This window comes from Oncorhynchus clarkii, unplaced genomic scaffold, assembly GCF_045791955.1.
Source record: "Oncorhynchus clarkii lewisi isolate Uvic-CL-2024 unplaced genomic scaffold, UVic_Ocla_1.0 unplaced_contig_337_pilon_pilon, whole genome shotgun sequence".
NCBI classification, from domain to species: domain Eukaryota; kingdom Metazoa; phylum Chordata; class Actinopteri; order Salmoniformes; family Salmonidae; genus Oncorhynchus; species Oncorhynchus clarkii.
The window spans coordinates 48,550-72,054 of record NW_027260835.1 but is presented as its reverse complement, the minus strand read 5'-3'; the positions used below and the strand labels follow the sequence as shown (position 1 = coordinate 72,054).

The 23,505-nt window shown below is 49.5% G+C and overlaps 1 protein-coding gene across 1 annotated transcript in view; it reads right to left on the bottom strand.

The window, feature by feature from the left end:
• Positions 1–23,505, bottom strand: part of LOC139401863 (ubiquitin carboxyl-terminal hydrolase 22-like) — a 37,346-nt gene continuing 13,841 nt past the window's right edge. Inside the window, exons 7-12 of the mRNA XM_071145854.1 lie at positions 12,857–13,015; positions 10,463–10,589; positions 9,050–9,141; positions 7,367–7,429; positions 3,632–3,781; positions 1–2,254 (exon numbers count right to left, since the gene is read on the bottom strand). Of these exons, the coding sequence (XP_071001955.1) occupies positions 2,212–2,254; positions 3,632–3,781; positions 7,367–7,429; positions 9,050–9,141; positions 10,463–10,589; positions 12,857–13,015 (634 nt within the window). The 3' untranslated portion in view covers positions 1–2,211. The remainder of the gene's footprint in view (positions 2,255–3,631; positions 3,782–7,366; positions 7,430–9,049; positions 9,142–10,462; positions 10,590–12,856; positions 13,016–23,505) is intronic.

Genomic DNA, 23,505 nt, shown 5'->3' with positions numbered 1-23,505 from the left:
GATAGATATGTTTGATTTATTTGTATTGTTTGTTTGTTTCCCGAGCAGCTGGACCAGACCCAAAGTGTTGCGGTATCAATGTGGTATACATTTTTCCACATTTCTTTTTTAAAACTTTACATACACAGTGATATTCAAACATAAAATACCCAACAACACATTTGCGTTCTTTCTTTTTAGACTCAGAATTCAGACAGCATACTGATAGGATAGAGCACTGTTACTGCACTGCAGAGACAACCTACCACAAGACACATTGGGTCGTGCACATCAGGGCACGCAATGGATAACGTTTTAAAACGTTTTGCCACGGAACATTTAAATTAGCGTTTCTCATTGGACAAGCCCAAGCTGTCCCTCCCCGTTTGTGAGTTCTCTATTTGGTGCCTAATGAACACAACCTTGGTCTGAACAAGCCACATGTGGTTGTTGTTGTGGATATTAAGAGAACACTGATGGATTCAAAAGCTGGAGAGTGTGCAGCAAACAGACAGCGCCACCGTGTACGTGCAATCCTTCATCATCGCCATTTATCCCCCCTAACAACAGTACACAAATCAGTCAACGGAGTCTTGTAACAGAAGAGGTGTAGGCGTCGAGGTATTATTGCCCAAGGCGTCATTAAGACAGAGACGGATATGTGCCCAAAATGGCACACTATTCCCTATGTAGTGCACAACTATTGGACAGAATTAAAAAGTAGTGCACTATATAGGGAATAGTGAGCCATTTCAGTTTTGCCCTAGACCTGCACAGCTGTGTTGCAGTAGGCTTACGTTAGCACATTGCTTTAGTTGACAGACTCTAGAGGGATGTGTTTGAAATGGCCCACTATTCCCTAGAGAACTACATTTGTCTCTGCAGTATATGGGGAATAGCAAGCGATTTGCCCCAGGTATCCACCCTACTGTGTTGCAGAGGTCTTCTAAAAAGACCCACAGCAGTCTGATAGCCATGGCCTGGTCCCAGATCTGTTTGTGATGGCTTGCCAGCTACTATAAGAGTTTTAGCAAGACAGCACAAACAGATCTGGGACCAAGCTACAGAGAATACATTGCCTCTACTTCATAATGCCACAAGAAACCTATAGAAACCTATAGCTCAAACATGTCAACAGCCAAAAGTGAGCCAATTTAAATCACCACCATCATTATATACCCAACAACACTTTCCACGATAAAGAATACTACATCGAAATAACGTCTTCTGAAGGTACCATGACAGCAAGGAAGGGACATTACTGCACCGCAACAAAACAGAACGATGAGATTAACGTGGACACTGGAAAGAAATGGTACACAAAGAATTTCAATGAACGAGTCGCTAAATAAAAAAATAGATATTCCCTTGCCCTCAACCAAAATGAAACAAGAAAATAATCAACAAAAAAATAGTTTGAACATGGGTACGTTCAGTTTGATCCAAGTCCATTTTTCATGTTTGGCTGTTTACCAGGAAACTAGCAAGGATGGCGTCTCGTGCTCTCAGTTCTCTCACTTTTCCGCTTTAAAAAAAATAGATGTACTCGAGGATCATACAGCATATTCCAGAACTAAATTCAAATGATAAGAATCATAACTAGATCTTGTTTGCTATTTTATTTTAAATAATACCATACTTTGTTTTGTTGTTGAAGTATATATATTTTTTGCATTTACTTGTGTATGCATATGAAGACGTTGGACAGTCTCCTCCCATCGTGACTGTATGGTAAATGCTTTTCAGTGGAAACGAGAGCACCATGAAACAATAATTCACAATTCAATACTGTAGTTTTGGGGGTTTGAGTCCCACTGTGCCCTCTTCCCTCCTACTTCCTCTCCACAGAACTGTCAATCACTCTCGACAAGGCTCCGCCCCAACGTCAGAAAAGGGGCGGAGTGAGGGAGAGAGAGGGAGGGCTCCTTCCCACTCACACCACTCCACTTTTCCTCATTCTCTTTCTCCATTCAGTTGTGTCAAGTAGATGCCGGGAGCTCAGTGCTGTTTTTGAACAAGTTTTGCATGATTTTTCACTGTTAGTCATTGTTTATGTTAGACTGTCACCCCTGTCAGGGGGGGTAGTAGTAACTGGTATAGTCAGAGTTTCAGGTAGGTTTGTGTGTTCGTGTTTTATCGTCCTCTGTTCCACAGTCATTGGTTGGTTCCTCTCATCTCTTTGAGCGTTGGGTTGGTTGGTTCTCCGCAGAGCCAGCGGTCTACAAGGTAAGGCTACTCATACTCCAGGAACTGCTTGTGATAGAACAGCAGATACCTGAGGGGAAAGGAAAAGAGCTATTAGACTTACATGTGATTAGTAGTAGACATAGTAGTAGTAGTAGCAGCAGTAGTAAAGGGAAATAGTTAGATTAAATGTGATTATTATTATTAGTAGTAGAGGGAAATAGCTATTAGACTTAAATGTGATTAGTAGTAGCAGCAGTAGTAGTAGCAGTAGTAGTAGTATTAGTAGCAGGAGTAGTATTAGCATGTGATTAGCAGTACTAGTAGTATTAGTAGTAGCAGTAGTAAAGGGAAATAGTTAGATTAAACGTGATTATTAGCAGTAGTAGTACAGGGAAAGTGCTATTAGACTTAAATGTGATTAGTAGTAGCAGTAGTAGTAAGTAGTACTAGCAGCAGCAGTAGTAGTAATAGTATTAGTAGTAAAGGGAAATAGTTTGATTAAATGTGATTAGTAGTAGTAGTAGTAGTAGTAGTAGCAGCTGTAGTAGTAGTATTAGCTGTAGTAGTAGCAGCTGTAGTAGTAGTAGTAGTAAGAAGTACTAGCAGCAGCAGTTTTAGTAATAGTAGCAGTAGTATTAGTAGCAGTATTAATAGCAGTATTAGTTAGTAGTAGCAGCAGTAGCAGTAATAGAAGTAGCAGCAGTAGTAGTAGCAGCAGCAGCAGTATTATTAGAAGCAGTAGTATCAGTATTAGTAGCAGTAGTATTAGTAATAGTACTAGTAGCATTAGCAGTAGTAGCATTGGCAGTATTAGTAGAAGTAGCAGTATTGGCAGCAGTATTAGTAGCAGTATTAGTAGCAGAAGAGGGAAAGCACTATTTGACTTAAATATGATAGTAGTAATGGTACAGGAAAATAGTTAACTTAAATGTGGTTAGTTTGTGTGGGGTTGTTCAGGGTTGTTAACACTAAGAATGTGTATGGATGGAATCGACCTCTAGAGTTGGGGTCAATTAAATCTAAATTGACGGCAATCTAACATTGTGTTCAGTCGGGCACACAAAACATTTTGCAACAACAAATGGACATCTGTGTTCATATTGGACACATTCAGGTAGTAGCAGTAGTTGTACAGGTAGTTCTGAACATGATGCGGGTATTGAACTGCAATCACACAGACATTCCACATCCAAATCAACTGAGAGTAACTTGACTGCAATGGATCCTCAGGGTTATGTTCAATGGGGGGAAACATTTGGAAATTGATTGAAACCTGAAAACTTGTTCAATAACACAACCTCTTGTTTTCCTCTGAAAAAAACGTTTTGCTACAGTGTACCCAACTGAACACAGTCAAAATATTTTAGTAGTGTTTTTCTATTGGTAGTCCCTCCCTGCTCCAGTCGTTCCTTTCAGTCTGTTTTCTAAAGAAAATGACCGTGGAGTCTGGTGTCTGATGACCCACCCTTCACTGTCCAACACGTCCTTGATGCTGGCCTTCGTGATGATGGCGTCGTCACACTTGAACCACTGGTCCTTGTGTTGGCGGATGAAGCTGGTGTAGTGACCACTCTCCAGGGTGCCCTGGTGGTTCACCACCGCAAACAGAGAATACCTGCTCCAACACAACACACAGTTAAACAGAGAATACCTGCTCCACCACAACACACAGTTAAACAGAGAATACCTGCTCCACCACAACACACAGTTAAACAGAGTATACCTGGTCCACCACAACACACACAGTTAAACAGAGAATACCTGCTCCACCACAACACACAGGCAGTTAAACAGAGAATACCTGCTCCATCACAACACACAGTTAAACAAATAATACCTGCTCCACCACAACACAGACAGTTAAACAGAGAATACCTGCTCCATCACAACACACAGTTAAACAAATAATACCTGCTCCACCACAACACACAGACAGTTAAACAGAGAATACCTGCTCCACCACAACACACAGACAGTTAAACAGAGAATACCTGCTCCATCACAACACACAGTAAAACAAATAATACCTGCTCCACCACAACACACAGACAGTTAAACAGAGAATACATGCTCCACCACAACACACAGACAGTTAAACAGAGAATACCTGCTCCATCACAACACACAGTTAAACAAATAATACCTGCTCCAACACAACACACAGACAGTTAAACAGAGAATACCTGCTCCACCACAACACACAGACAGTTAAACAGAGAATACCTGCTCCACCACAATACACAGACAGTTAAACAGAGAATACCTGCTCCACCACAACACACAGTTAAACAGAGAATACCTGGTCCACCACAACACACAGTTAAACAGAGAATACCTGCTCCACCACAACACAGACAGTTAAACAGAGAATACCTGCTCCACCACAACACACAGTTAAACAGAGAATACCTGCTCCACCACAACACACAGTTAAACAGAGAATACCTGCTCCACCACAACACACAGTTAAACAGAGAATACCTGGTCCACCACAACACACACAGTTAAACAGAGAATACCTGCTCCACCACAACACACAGACAGTTAAACAGAGAATACCTGCTCCATCACAACACACAGTTAAACAAATAATACCTGCTCCACCACAACACACAGACAGTTAAACAGAGAATACCTGCTCCATCACAACACACAGTTAAACAAATAATACCTGCTCCAACACAACACACAGACAGTTAAACAGAGAATACCTGCTCCACCACAACACACAGACAGTTAAACAGAGAATACCTGCTCCATCACAACACACAGTTAAACAAATAATACCTGCTCCAACACAACACACAGACAGTTAAACAGAGAATACCTGCTCCACCACAACACACAGACAGTTAAACAGAGAATACCTGCTCCACCACAATACACAGACAGTTAAACAGAGAATACCTGCTCCACCACAACACACAGTTTAACAGAGAATACCTGCTCCACCACAACACACAGACAGTTAAACAGAGAATACCTGCTCCATCACAACACACAGTTAAACAAATAATACCTGCTCCAACACAACACACAGACAGTTAAACAGAGAATACCTGCTCCCACACAACACACAGACAGTTAAACAGAGAATACCTGCTCCATCACAACACACAGTTAAACAAATAATACCTGCTCCACCACAACACACAGACAGTTAAACAGAGAATACCTGCTCCACCACAACACACAGACAGTTAAACAGAGAATACCTGCTCCACCACAACACACACAGTTAAACAGAGAATACCTGCTCCACCACAACACACAGACAGTTAAACAGAGAATACCTGCTCCACCACAACACACAGTTAAACAGAGAATACCTGGTCCACCACAACACACACAGTTAAACAGAGAATACCTGCTCCACCACAACACACAGACAGTTAAACAGAGAATACCTGCTCCATCACAACACACAGTTAAACAAATAATACCTGCTCCACCACAACACACACACACAGGGACAGTGGAGAGTTAAAACAGAGAATACAGAGAATACATGGTCCACCACAACACACACACACAGGGACAGTGGAGAGTTAAAACAGAGAATTCTTTTTTTTTTTTTAATTATCCGATTAATCGGTATCAGCTTTTTTTTGGTCCTCCAATAATCGGTATTGGCGTTGAAAAATCATAATGGGTCGAACTCTACAACACACACACACAGAGACAGTGGACAGTTAAACAGGCACTACCTGGTCCACCACAACACACACACAGAGACAGTGGACAGTTAAACAGAGACTACCTAGTCCGCCACAACACACACACACAGAGACAGTGGACAGTTAAACAGAGACTACCTGGTCCACCACAACACACACACAGAGACAGTGGACAGTTAAACAGACACTACCTGGTCCACCACAACACACACACATAGACAGTGGACAGTTAAACAGAGACTACCTGGTCCACCACAACACACAGAGACAGTGGACAGTTAAACAGAGACTACCTGGTCCACCACAACACACACACAGAGACAGTGGAGAGTTAAACAGACACTACCTGGTCCACCACAACACACACACAGAGACAGTGGACAGTTAAACAGACACTACCTGGTCCACCACAACACACACACAGAGACAGTGGACAGTTAAACAGACACTACCTGGTCCACCACAACACACACAGAGACAGTGGACAGTTAAACAGACACTACCTGGTGCACCACAACACACACACACACAGAGACAATGGACAGTTAAACAGAGACTACCTGGTCCACCACAACACACACAGAGACAGTGGAGAGTTAAACAGACACTACCTGGTCCACCACAACACACACACAACGACAGTGGACAGTTAAACAGACACTACCTGGTCCACCACAACACACACAGAGACAGTGGACAGTTAAACAGACACTACCTGGTGCACCACAACACACACACACACAGAGACAGTGGAGAAGGAAGCGAGGTTGACTTAAAGTACTTTATAACACAGCTGGTGGTATATATTGACTTCACCTGATTATTCTGGCTTCACCTATTCCTCTTAGTTTACACATCCATTTCTCTGACCATGACAACGAGTCAGAGGGACAGTCAATGGCCTTCATCCAATCCATCAAAACAGTCACAGGGACCATGGTGATGAACACTCTTGTCCTTAGTACCCCAGTCAAAGTACCAACTAGACATGGTAGTGTATAACATGGATTCATTTAACCCTGCTAAATGTCTGGGATAACGCATGCCAGTGTAACCTCCATGGAGGAGAACAATGGAGCTACATTTAATAGTGTTTCAATTGATTTAATTTGGGAGTCGGACTAGGAAGCTCCACGCCGTTAGCATTCGCTGTTGCGCTAGAATGGAAACAATTATGAGATGAATCTAGCCTTTTCTCTGTGCTTCCGTTCTCAAATAAATGACAAACTGCATACATGGAAACCCCATCAACATTAGAATAAGGTGTTATTCAGACCAGGCTTCAAATACTAGTGGAAATGTGAAATCCTTTCAGCGTTTGTTTTAGCTCGTCTGGAGTGCTAGGTGGGCCATGTTTGCACTTTTTCAACTATTTTCTTGGTTCCATTGTGCAAGGCAAGCTCAATCAAGCCCAGACAGATCAAATGTTTAAACAACATTTCAACCTTACTTGAAGCCAGATCTGGTGCTGTTTACTGGTGATACGTTGTTTACCATAACAGAATAAACCTCCACATACTTACTTATTGTCGTTGTTTAATACTTCTACTGTCTGTTGATACTGGCCATTCATCCTGCTCTCCTTACTGTAGAGGACAGAGACACTGTCACATGATCATTTCAAATGACACGGGACAGTGAGAAGAACATCATCCAACATACATGGTTACAGTTGACTTGAAACATCCAGGTTACATAACAGTCATTCAAATGACAGTGTCACAGTGAAGGTTACATTTGTATAGTAGTCATTAAGCTGATGCTCTTATCCCCTGTGACGTAAAGTCTTCATCTTAAGGTAGCTGGGTGAGAAACACACATATCACTCAGTCATAGTGAGCTCCTGTTTCCTCAACATAGTCAGTGGTAGTAGGAGTGTTAGTTCAAGAGTGACTGTTACTACAATCTGTTATGTCACGTTTGACAGTGTTATGAAGGAAAGTGTTACCACATACTAGAATTCTGTCATGAGTATTCAGACATAATACTGTGTCTTGGATTGATTGATTTTGGGGTCAAGACATTTCTCCAGTTATAAACTATTTAAAGTACAAAGAACCCCAGAGGATGACATGTGTCCCACACATCCACTAGGTGGCAGGGGTGTCCTGCATAATAAGCAGACAGACAGGAGAGCCTCCTACACTCTCCTATTTCTATGCCGCTCACTACAGCCAGAGCCGCATGATCAAAGCATGGTTCAATGCCGAACAGGCAGGCAGTAGGAAGGTAGGGTATACGACAGGCAGTAGGGAGGTAGGGTATACGACAGGCAGTAGGAAGGTAGGGTATACGACAGGCAGTAGGAAGGCAGGGTATACGACAGGCAGTAGGAAGGCGGGGTATACGACAGGCAGTAGGAAGGCAGGGTATACGACAGACAGTAGGAAGGCAGGGTATACGACAGGCAGTAGGAAGGCGGGGTATACGATAGACAGTAGGACGGCAGGGTATACGATAGACAGTAGGAAGGCAGGGTATATGACAGGCAGTAGGAAGGTAGGGTATATGACAGACAGTAGGAAGGCAGGGTATACGATAGACAGTAGGACGGCAGGGTATACGATAGACAGTAGGAAGGCAGGGTATATGACAGGCAGTAGGAAGGTAGGGTATATGACAGACAGTAGGAAGGCAGGGTATACGACAGGCAGTAGGAAGGTAGGGTATACGACAGGCAGTAGGAAGGCAGGGTATACGATAGACAGTAGGAAGGCGGGGTATACGATAGACAGTAGGATGGCGGGGTATATGATAGACAGTAGGAAGGCAGGGTATACGACAGGCAGTAGGAAGGCGGGGTATACAACAGGCAGTAGGAAGGCAGGGTATACGACAGACAGTAGGAAGGTAGGGTATATGATAGACAGTAGGAAGGCGGGGTATACGACAGGCAGTAGGAAGGCGGGGTATACGACAGGCAGTAGGAAGGCGGGGTATACGACAGGCAGTAGGAAGGCAGGGTATACGACAGACAGTAGGAATGTAGGGTATATGATAGACAGTAGGAAGGCAGGGTATACGATAGACAGTAGGAAGGCAGGGTATACGACAGGCAGTAGGAAGGTTGAGGATGGAGAACACACAGCGTTCATACACTCATCATTATTTTATAGTGCGGGAGCACGAGGAGTGAGGGTTTTCTATTTCCAAACCAGAGCTTAGATCTGCAGTGTGTGTGTGTGTGTGTGTGTGTGAGACCTCACCTGGAAGCTATGAAAGGTGTCATGTCCAGCTCTAGAGGGAAGGAGACGTAGGTGGTGATCTTCCTCCTCAGTTTGGCAGAGTGTTCAAACCGCTACAGCCCAGGAGGTAGGAGGGAGAGAAGAGAGGGGGAGAGAAAGAAGATAGGGGAAGAGGGAGAGAAGGAAGAGAAGAGGGGAAAGAGTGAAGAGAGGAAAGAGAGAAGAGAGGAAAAAGAGGAAAGAGAGGGGGAGAGGGGAGGAGGGAAAGAGAGAAGGGGAAAAGAGAGAGAAGGGGGAAAAGAGAGAGAAGGGGGAAAAGAGAGAGAAGGGGGAAAAGAGGGGGAAAAGAGAGAGAAGAGGGGGCAGAAAGGAGAGATGGGGAAAATAGAGAGAAGAGGGAAAAGAGAGAGAAGGGGGAAAAGAGAGCGAAGGGGGGAAAAGAGAGAGAAGAGGGGCAGAAAGGAGAGAGGGGGAAAATAGAGAGAAGGGGGAAAAGAGGGGGAAAAGAGAGAGAAGGGGGAAAAGAGAGAGAAGGGGGAAAAGAGAGTGAAGGGGGGAAAAGAGAGCGAATGGGGGAAGAGAGAGAGAAGGGGGAAAAGAGAGCGAATGGGGGGAAAAGAGAGCGAAGGGGGAAAAGAGAGCGAATGGGGGGAAAAGAGAGCGAATGGGGGGAAAGAGAGCGAATGGGGGGAAAAGAGAGCGAATGGGGGGAAAAGAGAGCGAATGGGGGGAAAAGAGAGCGAATGGGGGAAAAGAGAGCGAATGGGGGGAAAAGAGAGCGAAGGGGGGAAAAGAGAGCGAATGGGGGGAAAAGAGAGCAAAGGGGGAAAAAGAGAGCGAAGGGGGAAAAGAGAGAGAAGGGGGAAAAGAGAGAAGAGGGGGAAGAGGGAGAGGGGAAGAAGGAGAGCAGAGGGGGAGGGAAGAGAGAGATACATTATTTAGACTCCTCCCTGATCTTCTTGTCATTCTGAAGGGAGGGATTACGTGTGAGAAGTAGAGAGCTCTGTCAGACTAGAGCCCTGATGGTAATAGATGGATCAGTCTGAAGAGAAGAGAGATTCCCACGTTCAGCATAGTCCTAAGAATATTTTAAAAAGCTTATGTATGGCTCCCCCATACTCCATAAATAAAACGTGTAGAAGGCTGTCTGTATGTGTGTGACTCTCTGTGTGTGTGTGTAGTGACAGTAATGGAAGGCAAATCTTTCCACACACAAAGCCTTCTACCAGTAGTTATAAAAGGGATCTATAAGTATACAGTGAGAATGCAAAATGTAAAATGATATTTTCTTATATTCATATATTTCAATATATTTATTATATATTATTATACTTCATTATTATATGATAAGTTCTTATATTGTATTTCAATAGATTGTCCTTAGTGGTCCTCTTGTGATTGGCTGGGAGCAGAGAGGAGCAGAGAGAGACTCACTTTGAGATGGAAACACGCCACGATGGGGAGCTTCTTCATCGTCAGCTGTTTGGTGGACTCCTGGTAACTATGGCAACCACCACATTTGATTTTGGCACTGCTTCCTAGATGCTCAGGCCGAGTGAACCTGCAGAAAGAGGGAGTGGAATATTAAGAGAAAGACAGGAGAGAGAGGGGGAGAGAGGGGGAGAGAGAACGAGAGATCTTGAGGAGAGAGAGAAAACGAGAGAGCTTGAGGAGAGAGAGAGAACGAGAGAGCATGAGGAGAGCGAGCGCGAGAGTATGAGGAGAGCGAGCGGGAGAGCATGAGGAGAGCGAGAGAGCATGAGAGCGAGAGAGCATGAGCGCGAGAGAGCATGAGAGCGAGAGAGCATGGGGAGAGAAAGCATGAGAGTGACAGAGCATGGGGAGAGCGCATGAGAAGAGAGCGAGAGAGCGCGAGGAGAGAGAGAGCGGGGAGAGAGCACGAGCGAGAGAGCACGAGGAGAGAGCACGAGAAGAGAGCACGAGGAGAGCACGAGGAGAGAGCACGAGGAGAGAGCACGAGGAGAGAGCACGAGGAGAGAGAGCAGGAGGAGAGAGAGCAGGAGGAGAGAGAGCACGAGGAGAGAGAGCACAAGGAGAGAGAGCACGAGAAGAGAGAGCACGAGGAGAGAGAGCACGAGGAGAGAGAGCACGAGGAGAGAGAGCACGAGGAGAGAGAGAGAGAGCATGAGGAGAGAGAAAGAGCATGAGGAGCGAGAGAATATGAGGAGAGCGAGAGAATAAGAGGAGAGCGAGAGAATATGAGGAGAGCGAGAGAGCATGAGGAGAGAGAGAGAGAGCATGAGGAGAGAGAGAGAGAGCATGAGGAGAGAGAGCATGAAGAGAGCGAGAGAATATGAGGAGAGCGAGAGAATATGAGGGGAGAGAGAGAAGGATGGGTGAGAAAGGGGTGGAGGAAGAGAGAAAGAGGGAAGATAATACATACAGAGGGTACAGAGACAGATAAAGTAGAAACACACTGAGTGTACATAACATTAGGAACACCTTCCTAATATTAAGCTGCACCCCCTGAGAACAGCCTCAATTCCGCAGGGCATGGATTACAAGGTGTCAAAAGGGATGCTGCCCATGTTGACTCCAATGCTTCCCATTGTTGTCTCAAGTTGGCTAGATGTCCTTTGGGTGGAGGACCATTCTTCATCCACACAGGAAACTGTTGAAAGTGAAAAACCCAGCAGCGTTGCAGTTCTTGACACAAACCGGTACGCCTGGCACCTACCTCCTACTCCCCGGATTCACCCGGTCAGTCTAAGGCATGGAGAGAGCAGGTGTTCCTAATGTTTTGTCCACTCAGCGTATAAAAAGACAACAGAATGTGTTTGTAGTGATACACAACAGGTCAGTTTCCATGGTTACACTGCCAGAGGCTGCACTATAATGCTAAGCAGTGACCAGACCACGCCTGTGGATGGAACAGTGAAGCCAACCGTTTTCTGTAGGGGGGAGGCCAACACTGATGGTCAACGATGTGACTGAGGACTGATACTGGCCATCAGCCAGAGAGAAAGACTTCACACACTGCAGCACATGTTCCCAAGACAAGGACCCCAGGAAGAAGAGCTGCTACTTGGCAAACGCTAAACGGGGACCTGAATAAACAAAAACAATCCAACCTCCACACTAGCATTCCACTAAGAATGCGTGCCCAACACATTGCTTCATTCCCAGTGCTATGCTAGGTGTGGCTATTGGAACAGACCCCAAGTGTGTATACTGTAACAATGTGTTCACCCCTCAGAATCAGCCCTGTCTGTGCCTTTAAGAGCCATGCTGCAGCAACCAGGCTGTGACTGGTGATGAAGTACAAGAGGAAGAGGAAGAGAGAGGAAGTGAGGACAGGTAACAGAGGAGATGGAAGATAAAGAGCAAATTGACATTCATTCAATTACAGACAGACAATTTAAAAAACAAATCCAATTTTAATAAACTCTCATATCTACTGGGTGAAATTCCACAGTGTGCCATCACAGCAGCAAGATGTGTGACCTGTTGCCACAAGAAAGGGGCAACCAGGGAAGAACAAACACCATTGTAAATACAACCCATATTTATGTTTATTTATTTTCCCTTTTGTACTTTAACCATTTGCACCTCACTACAACACTGTATATAGACATAATATGACATTCTATACAATACTATTATTTTTGAACTTTTGTAAGTGTAATGTTTACAGTAAATGCTTTATTGTTTATAATCTATTTCACTTTCCTTGGCAATGTAAACATGTTCCCGTGCCCATAAAGCCCCTTAAACTGACATTGTGAGAGATGGTGGCCCATATGAAGAGGAGAGAGGGACAGACATGGTGAAAGACCTGGGGACGGACAGTCGTTTCGTGTGCTCTACCTGCGTAGACAGTCTGTGAGCGTGGTGGCCCCTGAAAGATGGCTCTCTCCGTTGACCGTTGAGCCGTCTCCCCCGGGGCTAAGGGGCCAGAAGGGAGTGGACGAGCCCGGCAGGTCCAGACTGATGTCCCAGAATGGGTCTATCGTGGTGGACACACCGCTAGAGGAGAGGGGAGACAGCCAATGAGATACATCATGTGTGTATGGGTGAGTTATGGAGGTAATAAAGACTGGTGTGTGTTGTTAGTAGTCATGGGGAAAGGGTGATAAATGGTCATGGTGCATAAGCATTTATCCACACTGTGTGTGTGTGTGTGTGTGTGTGTGTGTGTGTGTGTGTGTGTGTACATACATTCTGTTCAGCCAAGCGCACCAGTTTGCAATTCAATTGAGTGATACAAAGATAGGTGGTTTTACATGTTAGGTATTTGTAACGCTATGCTTTGAGAATGAATGTAGTTTTAGCTGAGGAGCAGAGAATATATAGGTGGCACACACACACACACAGAGAGAGAAAGCGAAAGGAAAAAAAAAATAGTAGGGCTCACAAAGTACCAGTGTTGATTAGTGATTGTGGGGCTATTACCACCGTCTCTGTCCAGTAGGGGGCTATTACCACCGTCTCCGTCCAGTTAGGGGGCTATTACCACCGTCTCCGTCCAGATAGGGGGCAATTACCACCGTATCCGTCCAGTTAGGGGGCTATTACCACCGTATCCGTCCAGTTAGGGGGCTATTACCACCGTCTCCGTCCAGTAGGGGGTTATTACCACCATCTCCATCCAGTTAGGGGGCTATTACCACCGTCTCCGTCCAGTAGGGGGTTATTACCACCGTCTCCGTCCAGTTAGGGGGCTATTACCACCGTCTCTGTCCAGTAGGGGGTTATTACCACCATCTCCGTCCAGTAGGGGGTTATTACCACCATCTCCATCCAGTTAGGGGGCTATTACCACCGTCTCCGTCCAGTAGGGGGTTATTACCACCGTCTCCGTCCAGTTAGGGGGCTATTACCACCGTCTCTGTCCAGTAGGGGGTTATTACCACCATCTCCGTCCAGTAGGGGGTTATTACCACCATCTCCGTCCAGTTAGGGGGCTATTACCACCGTCTCCGTCCAGTAGGGGGTTATTACCACCGTCTCCGTCCAGTTAGGGGGTTATTACCACCGTCTCCGTCCAGTAGGGGGATATTACCACCGTCTCCGTCCAGTTAGGGGGCTATTACCACCGTCTCCGTCCAGTAGGGGGATATTACCACCGTCTCCGTCCAGTAGGGGGATATTACCACCGTCTCCGTCCAGTTAGGGGGCTATTACCACCGTCTCCGTCCAGTAGGGGGATATTACCACCGTCTCCGTCCAGTAGGGGGCTATTACCACCGTCTCCGTCCAGTTAGGGGGTTATTACCACCGTCTCCGTACAGTAGCGGGCTATTACCACCGTCTCCGTCCAGTAGGGGGATATTACCACCGTCTCCGTCCAGTTAGGGGGCTATTACCACCGTCTCCGTCCAGTTAGGGGGCTATTACCACCGTCTCCGTCCAGTTAGGGGGCTATTACCACCGTCTCCGTCCAGTTAGGGGGATATTACCACCGTCTCCGTCCAGTTAGGGGGTTATTACCACCGTCTCCGTCCAGTTAGGGGGTTATTACCACCGTCTCCGTCCAGTAGGGGGCTATTACCACCGTCTCCATCCAGTTAGGGGGATATTACCACCATCTCCGTCCAGTTAGGGGGTTATTACCACCGTCTCCGTCCAGTAGGGGGATATTACCACAGTCTCCGTCCAGTTAGGGGGCTATTACCACCGTCTCCGTCCAGTAGGGGGATATTACCACCGTCCGTCCAGTAGGGGGCTATTACCTCCGTCTCCGTCCAGTTAGGGGGATATTACCACCGTCTCCGTCCAGTTAGGGGGCTATTACCACCGTCTCCGTCCAGTTAGGGGGCTATTACCACCGTCTCCGTCCAGTTAGGGGGCTATTACCACCGTCTCCGTCCAGTTAGGGGGATATTACCACCGTCTCCGTCCAGTTAGGGGGCTATTACCACCGTCTCCGTCCAGTTAGGGGGCTATTACCACCGTCTCCGTCCAGTAGGGGGATATTACCACCGTCTCCGTCCAGTAGGGGGCTATTACCACCGTCTCCGTCCAGTAGGGGGCTATTACCACCGTCTCCGTCCAGTAGGGGGCTATTACCACCGTCTCCGTCCAGTTAGGGGGTTATTACCACCGTCTCCGTCCAGTAGGGGGCTATTACCACCGTCTCCGTCCAGTTAGGGGGTTATTACCACCGTCTCCGTCCAGTTAGGGGGCTATTACCACCGTCTCCTTCCAGTTAGGGGGCTATTATCCCTGTCTCTGTCCAGTAGGGGGTTATTACCACCATCTCCATCCAGTTAGGGGGCTATTACCACCGTCTCCGTCCAGTAGGGGGTTATTACCACCGTCTCCGTCCAGTAGGGGGTTATTACCACCGTCTCCGTCCAGTTAGGGGGCTATTACCACCGTCTCTGTCCAGTAGGGGGTTATTACCACCATCTCCGTCCAGTAGGGGGTTATTACCACCATCTCCGTCCAGTTAGGGGGCTATTACCACCGTCTCTGTCCAGTAGGGGGTTATTACCACCGTCTCCGTCCAGTTAGGGGGTTATTACCACCGTCTCCGTCCAGTAGGGGGATATTACCACCGTCTCCGTCCAGTTAGGGGGCTATTACCACCGTCTCCGTCCAGTAGGGGGATATTACCACCGTCTCCGTCCAGTAGGGGGCTATTACCACCGTCTCCGTCCAGTTAGGGGGTTATTACCACCGTCTCCGTCCAGTAGGGGGATATTACCACCGTCTCCGTCGAGTTAGGGGGCTATTACCACCGTCTCCGTCCAGTTAGGGGGCTATTACCACCGTCTCCGTCCAGTTAGGGGGCTATTACCACCGTCTCCGTCCAGTTAGGGGGCTATTACCACCGTCTCCGTCCAGTTAGGGGGATATTACCACCGTCTCCGTCCAGTTAGGGGGTTATTACCACCGTCTCCGTCCAGTAGGGGGCTATTACCACCGTCTCCATCCAGTTAGGGGGATATTACCACCGTCTCCGTCCAGTTAGGGGGTTATTACCACCGTCTCCGTCCAGTAGGGGGATATTACCACCGTCTCCGTCCAGTTAGGGGGCTATTACCACCGTCTCCGTCCAGTAGGGGGATATTACCACCGTCTCCGTCCAGTAGGGGGCTATTACCACCGTCTCCGTCCAGTTAGGGGGATATTACCACCGTCTCCGTCCAGTTAGGGGGCTATTACCACCGCCTCCGTCCAGTTAGGGGGCTATTACCACCGTCTCCGTCCAGTTAGGGGGATATTACCACCGTCTCCGTCCAGTTAGGGGGCTATTACCACCGTCTCCGTCCAGTTAGGGGGCTATTACCACCGTCTCCGTCCAGTTAGGGGGTTATTACCACCGTCTCCGTCCAGTAGGGGGCTATTACCACCGTCTCCGTCCAGTAGGGGGCTATTACCACCGTCTCCGTCCAGTAGGGGGCTATTACCACCGTCTCCGTCCAGTAGGGGGCTATTACCACCGTCTCCGTCCAGTTAGGGGGTTATTACCACCGTCTCCGTCCAGTTAGGGGGCTATTACCACCGTCTCCTTCCAGTTAGGGGGCTATTACCACCGTCTCCGTCCAGTAGGGGGTTATTACCACCGTCTCCGTCCAGTTAGGGGGCTATTACCACCGTCTCCGTCCAGTTAGGGGGCTATTACCACCGTCTCCGTCCAGTTAGGGGGTTATTACCACCGTCTCCGTCCAGTTAGGGGGCTATTACCACCGTCTCCGTCCAGTTAGGGGGCTATTACCACCGTCTCCGTCCAGTAGGGGGCCATTACCACCGTCTCCGTCCAGTAGGGGGCTATTATCACCGTCTCCGTCCAGTTAGGGGGTTATTACCACCGTCTCCGTCCAGTAGGGGGCTATTATCACCGTCTCCGTCTAGTTAGGGGGCTATTACCACCGTCTCCGTCTAGTTAGGGGGCTATTACCACCGTCTCCGTCTAGTTAGGGGGCTATTACCACCGTCTCCATCCAGTTAGGGGGATATTACCACCGTCTCCGTCCAGTAGGGGGATATTACCACCGTCTCCGTCCAGTAGGGGGCTATTACCACCGTCTCCGTCCAGTTAGGGGGATATTACCACCGTCTCCGTCCAGTAGGGGGCTATTACCACCGTCTCCGTCCAGTTAGGGGGTTATTACCACCGTCTCCGTCCAGTAGGGGGCTATTACCACCGTCTCCGTCCAGTTAGGGGGCTATTACCACCGTCTCCGTCCAGTAGGGGGCTATTACCACCGTCTCCGTCCAGTTAGGGGGCTATTACCACCGTCTCCGTCCAGTTAGGGGGATATTACCACCGTCTCCGTCCAGTAGGGGGATATTACCACCGTCTCCGTCCAGTAGGGGGCTATTACCACCGTCTCCGTCCAGTTAGGGGGATATTACCACCGTCTCCTTCCAGTAGGGGGCTATTACCACCGTCTCCTTCCAGTAGGGGGCTATTACCACCGTCTCCGTCCAGTAGGGGGCTATTACCACCGTCTCCGTCCAGTAGGGGGCTATTACCACCGTCTCCGTCCAGTAGGGGGCTATTACCACCGTCTCCGTCCAGTAGGGGGCTATTACCACCGTCTCCGTCCAGTAGGGGGCTATTACCACCGTCTCCGTCCAGTAGGGGGCTATTACCACCGTCTCCGTCCAGTAGGGGGCTATTACCACCGTCTCCGTCCAGTAGGGGGCTATTACCACCGTCTCCGTCCAGTAGGGGGCTATTACCACCGTCTCCGTCCAGTAGGGGGCTATTACCACCGTCTCCGTCCAGTAGGGGGCTATTACCACCGTCTCCGTCCAGTTAGGGGGCTATTACCACCGTCTCCGTCCAGTAGGGGGGCTATTACCACCGTCTCCGTCCAGTAGGGGGCTATTACCACCGTCTCCGTCCAGTAGGGGGTTATTACCACCGTTTCCATCCAGTAGGGGGCTATTACCACCGTCTCCGTCCAGTTAGGGGGCTATTACCACCGTCTCCGTCCAGTAGGGGGCTATTACCACCGTCTCCGTCCAGTTAGTCTCCGGGCTATTACCACCGTCTCCGTCCAGTTAGGGGGCTATTACCACCGTCTCCGTCCAGTTAGGGGGCTATTACCACCGTCTCCGTCCAGTTAGGGGGCTATTACCACCGTCTCCGTCCAGTTAGGGGGCTATTATCCCTGTCTCCGTCCAGTAGGGGGCTATTATCCCTGTCTCCGTCCAGTAGAGGGCTATTACCACCGTCTCCGTCCAGTTAGGGGGCTATTACCACCGTCTCCGTCCAGTAGGGGGCTATTACCACCGTCTCCGTCCAGTTAGGGGGCTATTATCCCTGTCTCCGTCCAGTAGGGGGCTATTATCCCTGTCTCCGTCCAGTAGGGGGCTATTATCCCTGTCTCCGTCCAGTAGGGGGCTATTATCCCTGTCTCCGTCCAGTAGGGGGCTATTACCACCGTCTCCGTCCAGTTAGGGGGCTATTACCACCATCTCCGTCCAGTAGGGGGCTATTACCACCATCTCCGTCCAGTAGGGGGCTATTAACACCGTCTCCGTCCAGTTAGGGGGCTATTACCACCGTCTCTGTCCAGTAGGGGGCTATTACTACCGTCTCCGTCCAGTTAGGGGGCTATTACCACCGTCTCCGTCCAGTTAGGGGGCTATTACCACCGTCTCCGTCCAGTTAGGGGGCTAGTACCACCGTCTCCGTCCAGTTAGTGGGCTATTACCACCGTCTCCGTCCAGTAGGGGGCTATTACCACCGTCTCCGTCCAGTAGGGGGCTATTACCACCATCTCCGTCCAGTAGGGGGCTATTATCCCTGTCTCCGTCCAGTAGGGGGCTATTATCCCTGTCTCCGTCCAGTAGAGGGCTATTACCACCGTCTCCGTCCAGTTAGGGGGCTATTACCACCGTCTCCGTCCAGTAGGGGGCTATTACCACCGTCTCCGTCCAGTTAGGGGGCTATTATTCCTGTCTCCGTCCAGTTAGGGGGCTATTATCCCTGTCTCCGTCCAGTAGGGGGCTATTATCCCTGTCTCCGTCCAGTAGGGGGCTATTATCCCGTCTCCGTCCAGTAGGGGGCTATTACCACCGTCTCCGTCCAGTTAGGGGGCTATTACCACCATCTCCGTCCAGTAGGGGGCTATTACCACCATCTCCGTCCAGTAGGGGGCTATTAACACCGTCTCCGTCCAGTTAGGGGGCTATTACCACCGTCTCTGTCCAGTAGGGGGCTATTACCACCGTCTCCGTCCAGTTAGGGGGCTATTACCACCGTCTCCGTCCAGTTAGGGGGCTATTACCACCGTCTCCGTCCAGTTCCGTCCAGTTAGGGGCTATTATCCCTGTACCACCCGTCTCCGTCCCGTCCAGTTAGTGGGCTATTACCACCGTCTCCGTCCAGTAGGGGGCTATTACCACCGTCTCCGTCCAGTTAGGGGGCTTACCACCGTCTCCGTCCAGTTAGGGGGCTATTACCACCGTCTCCGTCCAGTAGGGGGCTATTACCACCATCTCCGTCCAGTAGGGGGCTATTATCCCTGTCTCCGTCCAGTAGGGGGCTATTATCCCTGTCTCCGTCCAGTAGGGGGCTATTACCACCGTCTCCGACCAGTTAGGGGGCTATTACCACCGTCTCTGTCCAGTAGGGGGCTATTACCACCGTCTCCGTCCAGTTAGGGGGCTATTATCCCTGTCTCCGTCCAGTTAGGGGGCTATTATCCCTGTCTCCGTCCAGTAGGGGGCTATTATCCCTGTCTCCGTCCAGTAGGGGGCTATTATCACCGTCTCCGTCCAGTTAGGGGGCTATTACCACCGTCTCCGTCCAGTAGGGGGCTATTACCACCGTCTCCGTCCAGTTGGGGGCTATTACCACCGTCTCCGTCCAGTTAGGGGGCTATTACCACCGTCTCCGTCCAGTTAGGGGGCTATTACCACCGTCTCCGTCCAGTTAGGGGGCTATTACCACCGTCTCCGTCCAGTTAGTGGGCTATTACCACCGTCTCCGTCCAGTTAGTGGGCTATTACCACCGTCTCTGTCCAGTAGGGGGCTATTACCACCGTCTCCGTCCAGTTAGGGGGCTATTACCACCGTCTCCGTCCAGTTAGGGGGCTATTACCACCGTCTCCGTCCAGTTAGGGGGCTATTACCACCGTCTCCGTCCAGTTAGGGGGCTATTACCACCGTCTCCGTCCAGTTAGGGGGCTATTACCACCGTCTCCGTCCAGTTAGGGGGCTATTACCACCGTCTCCGTCCAGTTAGGGGGCTATTACCACCGTCTCCGTCCAGTTAGGGGGCTATTACCACCGTCTCCGTCCAGTAGGGGGCTATTACCACCGTCTCCATCCAGTTAGGGGGCTATTACCACCGTCTCCATCCAGTTAGGGGGCAATTACCACCGTCTCCGTCCAGTAGGGGGCTATTACCACCGTCTCCGTCCAGTTAGGGGGCTATTACCACCGTCTCCGTCCAGTTAGGGGCTATTATCCCTGTCTCCGTCCAGTAGGGGGCTATTACCACCGTCTTCGTCCAGTAGGGGGCTATTACCACCGTCTCCGTCCAGTAGGGGGCTATTATCACCGTCTCCGTCCAGTAGGGGGCTATTACCACCGCCTCCGTCCAGTTAGGGGGCTATTACCACCATCTCCTTCCAGTAGACGGCTAATACCACCGTCTCCATCCAGTTAGGGGGCTATTATCCCTGTCTCCGTCCAGTAGGGGGCTATTACCACCGTCTCCGTCCAGTAGGGGGCTATTACCACCGTCTCCGTCCAGTAGGGGGCTATTACCACCGTCTCCGTCCAGTAGGGGGCTATTACCACCGTCTCCGTCCAGTTAGGGGGCTATTACCACCATCTCCTTCCAGTAGACGGCTATTACCACCGTCTCTATCCAGTTATGGGGCTATTACCACCATCTCCTTCCAGTGGGGGGCTATTACCACCGTGTCTGTCCAGTAGGGGGCTATTACCACCGTCTCCGTCCAGTAGGGGGCTATTACCACCGTCTCCGTCCAGTAAGGGGCTATTACCACCGTCTCCGTCCAGTAGGGGGCTATTACCACCGTCTCCGTCCTGTAGGGGGCTATTACCACTGTCTCCGTCCAGTAGGGGGCTATTACCACCGTCTCCGTCCAGTAGGTGGCTATTACCACCGTCTCCGTCCAGTAGGGGGCTATTACCACCGTCTCCGTCCAGTAGGGGGCTATTACCACCGTCTCCTTCCAGTCTCCTTCCAGGGGGCTATTATCACCGTCTCCTTCCAGTAGGGGGCTATTACCACCGTGTCTGTCCAGTAGGGGGCTATTATCCCTGTCTCCGTCCAGTAGGGGGCTATTACCACCGTCTCCGTCCAGTAGGGGGCTATTACCACCGTCTCCGTCCAGTAGGGGACTATTACCACCGTCTCCGTCCAGTTAGGGGGCTATTATCCCTGTCTCCGTCCAGTAGGGAGCTATTACCACCGTCTCCGTCCAGTTAGGGGGCTATTACCACCGTCTCCGTCCAGTTAGGGGGCTATTACCACCATCTCCGTCCAGTAGGGGGCTATTACCACCGTCTTCGTCCAGTTAGGGGGTTATTACCACCGTCTCCGTCCAGTTAGGGGGCTATTACCACCGTCTCCGTCCAGTAGGGGGCTATTATCACCGTCTCCGTCCAGTAGGGGGCTATTACCACCGTCTCCGTCCAGTAGGGGGCTATTACCACCATCGGAGGGTCTGATTGTGGTTTGTGAAGTTAGCCTTTTTATAGGTATATCATCTATTCATGTAGTTCTGGAGTGAGTGAGGGAAAACAGAGATTATTCTAGAGATTATTCTAAGTGTAATGGAGCCAAGCCTTGAGCACAAGCTACAAGACATAGTGAAGAAGTACTGTAGCTAAAGAGCTAACCTTAGTCTCCTGGTATACGACAGGTAGCCTAGTGGTTAGGGTGTTGGGCTAGAAACAGAAAGGTTGCAAGATCGAATCTGTCATTCTGACCCTGAACAAGGCAGTTAAACCCACTGTTCATAGGCCGTCATTGTAAATAAGAATTTGTTCTTAACTGACTTGCCTAGTTAAATAAAGGTAAAATAAAAACAAAAACATTCTGGAGCTAGCCCTACAGACAGGTATTCTGGAGCTAGCCAGGTATTCTACAGCCAGGTATTCTGGAGCTAGCCCTACGGACAGGTATTCTGGAGCTAGCCCTACAGCCAGGTATTCTGGAGCTAGCCCTACAGCCAGGTATTCTGGAGCTATCCCTACAGCCAGGTATTCTGGAGCTATCCCTACGACCAGGTATTCTGGAGCTAGCCCTACAGCCAGGTATTCTGGAGCTAGCCCTACGGACAGGTATTCTGGAGCTAGCCTTACAGCCAGGTATTCTGGAGCTATCCCTACAGCCAGGTATTCTGGAGCTAGCCCTACGGACAGGTATTCTGGAGCTAGCCCTACGGCCAGGTATTCTGGAGCTATCCCTACGGCCATGTATTCTGGAGCTATCCCTACGGCCAGGTATTCTGGAGCTATCCCTACGGCCAGGTATTCTGGAGCTAGCCCTACAGCCAGGTATTCTGGAGCTAGCCCTACGGACAGGTATTCTGGAGCTAGCCCTACAGCCAGGTATTCTGGAGCTGTCCCTACGGCCAGGTATTCTGGAGCTGTCCCTACGGCCAGGTATTCTGGAGCTAGCCCTACGGCCAGGTATTCTGGAGCTAGCCCTACAGCCAGGTATTCTGGAGCTAGCCCTACAGCCAGGTATTCTGGAGCTAGCCCTACAGCCAGGTATTCTGGAGCTAGCCCTACAGACCAGGTATTCTGGAGCTAGCCCTACAGCCAGGTATTCTGGAGCTAGCACTACAGCCAGGTATTCTGGAGCTAGCCCTACAGCCAGGTATTCTGGAGCTGTCCCTACGGCCAGGTATCCTGGAGCTATCCCTACGGCCAGGTATTCTGGAGCTAGCCCTACGGCCAGGTATTCTGGAGCTAGCCCTACAGCCAGGTATTCTGGAGCTAGCCCTACAGCCAGGTATTCTGGAGCTAGCCCTACGAGCCAGGTATTCTGGAGCTAGCCCTACAGCCAGGTATTCTGGAGCTAGCCCTACAGCCAGGTATTCTGGAGCTAGCCCTACAGCCAGGTATTCTGGAGCTAGCCCTACGGCCAGGTATTCTGGAGCTATCTTTACGGCCAGGTATTCTGGAGCTAGCCCTACGGACAGGTATTCTGGAGCTAGCCCTACGGACAGGTATTCTGGAGCTAGCCCTACGGCCAGGTATTCTGGAACTAGCTTCTGTGTTGTGTGTGGCCAGGTGTGGCTGAGCCCGGATAGCTGTGTTGCACTGTGTAGAGTGCAGTTGAGTGCCCTAGAGTACAGTGAGCTCTGTGTAAATGTGACAGGACAGCCCAGCATCTAGATAACCTCCTCTCAACAGCAGCTTCACCAGGAGGGGAGGACATGACTTAAATATGAGAGGAGTGCAGTGAAGGGGCAGTGTTGGGAGACTGGTAAAGATGAGAGCAGGTTAGAAAAGGGTCACTCCAGACTGATAAATCAGGGTAGTGTTGGGATGGAGGGAGGTAGCT